Source organism: Salmo salar, chromosome 22 (genome assembly GCF_965601325.2).
Source record: "Salmo salar chromosome 22, fSalSal1, whole genome shotgun sequence".
Taxonomy (NCBI): Eukaryota; Metazoa; Chordata; class Actinopteri; order Salmoniformes; family Salmonidae; genus Salmo; species Salmo salar.
The window spans coordinates 29,404,106-29,411,477 of NC_138312.1; the positions used below are offsets into that span (position 1 = coordinate 29,404,106).

At 44.6% G+C, this 7,372-nt stretch overlaps 1 protein-coding gene across 4 annotated transcripts; it reads right to left on the bottom strand.

Moving 5' to 3' along the window:
- Nucleotides 1-97: 97 nt before the first annotated feature.
- On the bottom strand, nucleotides 98-7,245 carry LOC106583102 (microfibril associated protein 2). Of its 4 annotated transcripts, none has more exons than XM_014166920.3 (9): nucleotides 7,115-7,245; nucleotides 4,423-4,484; nucleotides 4,184-4,234; nucleotides 2,028-2,054; nucleotides 1,801-1,884; nucleotides 1,605-1,640; nucleotides 1,369-1,456; nucleotides 1,199-1,272; nucleotides 98-1,032 (listed from the first exon to the last, which is right to left on the bottom strand). In XM_014166920.3, exons 2-9 carry the CDS (start codon nucleotides 4,451-4,453, stop codon nucleotides 929-931), a joined length of 495 nt encoding a protein of 164 aa, XP_014022395.1. In that variant the 5' UTR covers nucleotides 4,454-4,484; nucleotides 7,115-7,245; the 3' UTR covers nucleotides 98-928. The 4 variants fall into 4 exon arrangements, with proteins under 4 accessions (XP_014022395.1, XP_014022396.1, XP_045561148.1 ...); XM_014166921.3 differs by having other exon boundaries at nucleotides 4,423-4,501; nucleotides 7,115-7,233; XM_045705192.2 differs by lacking the exon at nucleotides 7,115-7,245 and adding an exon at nucleotides 4,610-4,816 and having other exon boundaries at nucleotides 4,423-4,501.
- Nucleotides 7,246-7,372: the final 127 nt, after the last annotated feature.

Consider the following 7,372-nt stretch of genomic DNA (forward strand, 5'->3'; position numbering starts at 1 on the left):
TTGTTTGAGTCCATGACAATCCACTCAACAGGGCAGATTGATCCGTATAAAGTGCCAACAAACAAACTCATCACAATAAAATCACTCCAAGCTGAAGTTGTAGTAAAAAAAAAAACATTTATTTTCTTCTCCATTATAGTGAAAGGGTTTTACAAAGCAGTAGTACAGTAACAATTTATGAGCCGCCACTTCTTGCCACTGATATGTGAAATTATGCACTCACTGCAAGGTCACCAGCCACCGTAGGTCTAGTCACGTGGCCGACCGTGTTACACAAAAACACTTTCAGGAGAGATCAGGCGTCAGGTCAGAATCCGTCTCTTCAAGTTTGATTGTGGATGCTCGCCACCCAGGCAGTGCAGAGGCAGTGGGATGATGATTGAGTGCTGATAATGCCTCTGTTGTTGAGGTCAGTGCACAGTGGCTGCCACTCTTGCTGTTCCCTCATTACTATGACTGATTTCAACAAAGGTACAGTAAATAACAAACACCACACAATGATGCAGAATATAGGATACAGTAAGGCAAAAAAACAAGATCAAGATTGTTTTATGTGCATCTCTGAGTGCTGATTTCAATTCCTTAGCACCAGTATGTTAGTGATTGTTTAGCACCAGTTATTTTATGTTATACTGTCATCAATGTATGAAATAATATATTTAGACATACACACGTTCTACTGATCCCACTTTGCATTATGTATAATTCTGAAAGAGAGATGAAAAAAGGGATGACTGGGAAAGTCACTAGAGAAGTAGAGAAAATAAACAAATAGGAGTTTTTTTGGAACCAAAGATTATGTGGAATACAGTCGAAGATTAAACAGGAAAAGAGATGGGACAGAGGAAGAGAAGGGTGTAGGGAGTGGGATGTGGACCCTAGAGACGTGGCAGTATTTGGGCTGGGGTTCTCTGATGTGTCCATGTTCTCAACAACCTCCACAGCTCTTCCCACAGCTGCTCCCAAGTGACCCACACTGGCCACTCACTGCAGCTACACCACAACGAGAGAACTGGTCACGGCACATGTCAGCTACAAGGAGAAAGAGAGAGAAGGGTTACAAGTTTGCTCCTGTACTGTCTGTGTCCACGTCTGAGTGTGTCCGTCTGCGTGTAGGTGTGTGTGTGTTTCTTTATTAGGGACAGTGGGTTGTGCACCATAAACAAGAAAATGAGGCACAAGTGTAGGCTGACCTCACCTCTTAGCAGCTCTTCATGCGCACACACGGTCCTGACACACACCTCCTTGTTGATCACATACACCCTTCGCAAGCTGAGGAGAGAGGAACGGGGTTACGGTGTGATATTGAACACTATATAAATCCACTGTCAATACCCTCATGGTAAAAACTAAGGTGCAGTAGCATACCTGTAGAAACAGAGGCTATTCAGACACTGTTTGCATGGCTTGTGAACAGAGTAGAGTCTGGTGCAGGGGTACTGCTCCTCTCGGCAATCTACACAACACAAAACAAGTGAGCCATGCAAGAAAATACATACAACCCTATAGATATCGCAATAATACTTCAACACAAAGCCAATTATTCATCAACCACTTTACACACGGGCCCTCCCTTCCCCTCTCTCTTTCCTTATGTTTCTTACCTAGGGGGCCAGGTTCTGTAGGCTCTGTCTCTGGCTCTGGAAAACAAAATAGAAACTCAACTCCCATTGAAATGGAATACTTCTGTTAATGTGACAAAAGAACATGACAGTGGGTGTAGATGTTGAACTGTAGATAATACATGTTGAAGAGTAGATCATTGTTGAACAGTAGATAATGAGAGGTGGGCGTACGTACCAGATGGCCCAGGACGTTCTGCCTCAGGGAATGGTCGAGGACCATGTAACAGGACCTGCTGCTGGACATCCGTGTCAGGATTCTCTGACAGGGAGAGAAAGAGAGTTTTCAGTACATCATCAAAAGGCAGAGAAGCTTTCTACATCAGTTTATCAAAACTACGTTTTTATCAAAACTGATGATACTACCAGAGTAATATAGGTAACAAGCTCACACAAGTATCTTACCAGGAAGATAATCAGGGCCATAGTCCTCTGTGAAGCAAAACGAACAACGGTACAGTATGAGATATGCTTTTGTTACATTGACTGGTAACGTATTGTGAAAAACTTAGACAGACAGACAGACAGACAGACAGACAGAGACAGACAGACAGACAGACAGACAGACAGACAGACAGACAGACAGACAGACAGACAGACAGACAGACAGACAGACAGACAGACAGACAGACAGACAGACAGACAGACAGACAGACAGACAGACAGACAGACAGACAGACAGACATTCATGACAGATGACTAACAGATCTACTCAAGCACAGTGGGGATTTCACATAAAACGCTGCAAGTGTTGTGAGCGTATAACATCGACCACCTGCTTTAAAAATTGAGAGGAAATTTATTGGAGATTGTCTTTATGCATTACTTCATATTCAAGATGTTAGCAAATGATGAAATAGTAAGTGGTATTTACAAAAGACTAGTGACATTATTTACACTACATGACCTTCTTGTCGAACATCTCATTCCAAAATCATGGGCATTAATATAGAGTTGGTCCCCCTTTGATGTTATAACAGCCTCCACTCTTCTGGGAAGGCTTTCCACTAGATGTTGGAACATTGCTGCAGGGACTTGCCTCCATTCATCTACAAGAGCATTAGCGAGGTCGGGCAGTGATGCTGGCTCGCAGTCGGCGTTCCAATTCACCCCAAAGGAGTTCGATGGGGTTGAGGTCAGAGCTCTGTGCAGGCCAGCGATCTCGACAAACCATTTCTGTATGGACCTCGCTTTGTGCACGGGGGCATTGACATGCTGAAACATGAAAAAGAGCCTTCCCCAAACTGTTGCCACAAAGTTGGAAGCACAGAATCGTTTACAATGTCAATGTATGCTGTAGCGTTAAGATTTCCCTTCAATGGAACTAAGGGGCCAAGCCTGAACCATTATTCCTTCTCCACCAAACTTTACAGTTGGCACTATGCATTGGGGCAGGTAGCGTTCTACTGGCATCCACCAAACCCAGATTTGTCCGTCGGACTGCCAGATGGTGAAGCGTGATTCATCACTCCAGAGAACGCGTTTCCACTGCTCCAGAGTCCAATGGCGGCGAGCTTTACACCACTCCAGCCGACGCTTAGCATTGCACATAGTGATCTTAGGCTTGTGTGCGGCTGCTTGGACATGAAAACCCATTTCATGAAGCTCCTGATGAACTGTTATTGTGCTGGCGTTGCTTCCAGAGGCAGTTTGGAACTCGGTAGTGAGTGTTGCAACCAAGGCCAGACAATTTTCACGAGCTACACACTTCATCAGTCGTCGGCCCCGTTCTGTGAGCTTGTGTGGCCTACCACTTTGCGACTGAGCTGTTGTTGCTCCTAGAAGTTTCCACTACACAAAAACAGCACCTACAGCTCACCAGGGCAGCTCAAGCAGGGCAGAAATTTTACAAACTGACTTGTTGGAAAGGTGGCATCCAATGACGGTGCAACGTTGAAAGTCACTGAGCTCTTCAGTAAGGCCATTCTACTGCCACTGTTTATCTGTGGAGATTGCATGGCTGTATGCTCAAATCTATACACCTGTTGTTGTCGCTGAACACACTCATTTGAATGGGTTTCCAAATACTTTTGTATATATAGTGTATTTATTTGTATTTTACTTATTTTATACTCATTTTACCAGGTAAGTTGACTGAGAACACATTCTCATTTACAGCAACAACCTGGGTAAAAGTTACAGAGGAGAGGAGGGGGATGAATGAGCCAATTGGAAATGTATAAGGTTCTCTCTCCTCCTCACTGTCAGTCTACCTCCACACAGAACCCATGGCCCAGCATCGTCCGGGTTGGGCCGGTGTAGGCCGTCATTGTAAATAAGAATTTGTTCTTAACTGATTTGCCTAGTTAAATAAAGGTTACATTTAAAAATGTAATTTAAAATAGAGAGCAACCATGAGAGTCTTCCTACTGCTCTCCATGCCACACACAGGACATGAAATGTTTCCATCTACCTGGTCAAATTGAACATTTGACATGGTATACCCTCAGGGCAGGTAGACAAAAGACGTGAAAAATGACCAAATGTGGTGAGACAGTACTGAGTCACGGTATGTTTGTACACATGGACAGATAGTGTAATAATGACATGGATGAACTCACCCAGGAAAGGAAAGGGTTCTTGGTAGAGTGGGGGCTGGGCTAGCAGAAGGACTGTTGAGGCAAAGTTAGCTAAATGTTTAGGCAAAGGTGCTGGACAAGTGTTTTGTGGTGGTGCTAAGCACAATGTGAAAAACAGTATTGTATAGAATGAGTATTAGGTTGGTCTATTGTTGTGTGTACACTACAGTAGAGTTGTGTATGTTGTGTATATTATGTAGTGTTCAGTGTGCTAGACTCACCTGGCATGGAGAGCAGTAGGAGGACTCTCATGGTCGCTTTCTGTGTTGTAGGTAGACTGACACTGAGGAGGGAGAAGACCTTAAACATTGTCAAATGAGTTACTGATTCCAAGTGATATAGAGAGATCTGTCACATAGTGTTTACGTGTCATATATGTATTTCTATGTAGCTTTTCAGAATCTTTACCCATGGGCCTCTTGTCTTTTCCCTTCCATCTCTCCTGTCTTGCATTCTAGCCTCACCTCTTCCCTTTCCCTGGACTCACCGCTCCTCCACCTCCTCCACTCTCTCCTTCATTCTGCCCTCCCCTGGCCCCAAAAAGTCAGGGGGAAAAAGGAAAACTTGGACAGAAAGAATGTGGCATGTCTGTCTTTCTTAACAATCCCTCTGTTTTTCTTCTTTTCTCTGTTCCACTGCGAAATGCTCTAAAGCAGACAGACCAGTGGCTAAATTCCAGGAAAATAACCACTGAGCCCCTCCACTCCACCCTCCCCCATCTTCTATATCCCTCTCTCCACGTCTCTCATTTTCCCTCTGTCACCCTCTGTCATTTCCCTTAACCACTCCACCCTCCCCCATCTTCTATATCCCTCTCTCCACGTCTCTCATTTTCCCTCTGTCACCCTCTGTCATTTCCCTTAACCACTCCACCCTCCCCCATCTTCTATATCCCTCTCTCCACGTCTCTCATTTTCCCTCTGTCACCCTCTGTCATTTCCCTTAACCACTCCACCCTCCCCCATCTTCTATATCCCTCTCTCCACGTCTCTCATTTTCCCTCTGTCACCCTCTGTCATTTCCCTTAACCACTCCACCCTCCCCCATCTTCTATATCCCTCTCTCCACGTCTCTCATTTTCCCTCTGTCACCCTCTGTCATTTCCCTTAACCACTCCACCCTCCCCCATCTTCTATATCCCTCTCTCCACGTCTCTCATTTTCCCTCTGTCACCGTCTGTCATTTCCCTTAACCACTCCACCCTCCCCCATCTTCTATATCCCTCTCTCCACGTCTCTCATTTTCCCTCTGTCACCCTCTGTCATTTCCCTTAACCACTCCACCCTCCCCCATCTTCTATATCCCTCTCTCCACGTCTCTCATTTTCCCTCTGTCACCCTCTGTCATTTCCCTTAACCACTCCACCCTCCCCCATCTTCTATATCCCTCTCTCCACGTCTCTCATTTTCCCTCTGTCACCCTCTGTCATTTCCCTTAACCACTCCACCCTCCCCCATCTTCTATATCCCTCTCTCCACGTCTCTCATTTTCCCTCTGTCACCCTCTGTCATTTCCCTTAACCACTCCACCCTCCCCCATCTTCTATATCCCTCTCTCCACGTCTCTCATTTTCCCTCTGTCACCCTCTGTCATTTCCCTTAACCACTCCCCCTTACCTCTCTCTCTCTCTCTCTCTCTCTCAAGCAGAGAGCACTTTTCTTGTAGAATGAGCAAATACTCCTCTGCTTCTGCTTAACTGTACTGCACACAATCAGACAGTCCAGCTTATGTGGGTTTTGTGCACTTATCATGTGATCATCAGTGTGTGTATGTGTGAGTGTCATCACATATAATATTTCATATTATGAGGTGTGTGGCCTACATGTGCATATGATTGGATGTAATGTGTGAGTGTACATGTATGTATGAAGGTATATGTCACCAAAGTGTGTGTGTGTGTGTGTGTGTGTGTGTTCAGACATTCCTCTTGTGCATCACAGTGGCTATTGGAAACCATATGTTTTCACAGCACACATCTGGGAGCTATTACACCCCCCCTCCTCAACCCCATTTCATTTCTCCCCCCTCCCCAGCCCTCCCTGACCCCCTCCCCCAAAGCATAAGGACTTGGGAACAATGCCACCATGAAAGGGGAGAGCCCTGTCTCTCCTTATCCTTCCTCTCATTCCTACTAAACACAGTTTGTTTGTTTTCAAGCGCTATGTAAAAAAAAAAGTGCATATAATTTCCCTCCAGCTCTCCTCCTAGCTCTAATCCCCGCCCCTCTCCCTCTTCTTCTAATACTCTTTAATAGCCCTCATTCATTTTCTCCTTTTCCTCTGTTTTATTTATGTTGGCCAGCCCCTCTCCATTGTATTGTCATGGCCCCCAGCAATAACCCCACCCTCTGGAGTGCAGATAGCCCCATCCAGTATAAACAGACCAATAAACAACCTCAAGTTAGTTTAGAACAATCTTCAACTAAAGTACCATTCTGAATAAATTAAATTATTAAAATACTTGTGAAATAACTACATTCCATTAGACCCAACCATGTCGTGAATTGCAAGGAAAATACCAGTTTATAGAGTTGACAGGTCACCACTGTTTGAATTGACCCTACTATTATTGAACTTGGAGAGTTTGCGTGATTTGATAAAAGTTGTAGAGGTAGGCTATAACTTCCAGTACTGATGATGGATACATACTGTACATGCATATTTCAAATAACTGATAAGTGATTCATATCGCACACCACCATGACAAATGGTTAAAAACTCCACAACTCTATAGCCTACCTACTACTCCCTTTGAAGTCAAAGTAGTACAACTCCCTTTGAAGTCCTTTGAAGTCAAATATTAAAATTAATCAAAATAAGCACACATGATTACAAATACATTTATGCTATGTTTTTGCAATTATTTAATATTTGGACATATTCGTTTTAACTTGTATCAATTTGTAGCTCTTACCTCTCGTTATTTCTCTTTTCTCCAGCGATCCGCAAGTCTCATGCGTCCGTCTTCAGCACTGTCTGACCGAGCGCCACATTGTAACGCCCCGCCTTCAAGCCCCCCCTCCCCGCCTATGTCTGTCCCATCGCCCACTCCCGCCAATCACAGTCAGGAGACCATGGCACTGACTGACTACACAAAAACCCCCTAACCCTTCAGGATGGATAAATTGGTTTGAAAGCAGTAGACTGTAGATATGATTGATTCTAGTGGCCC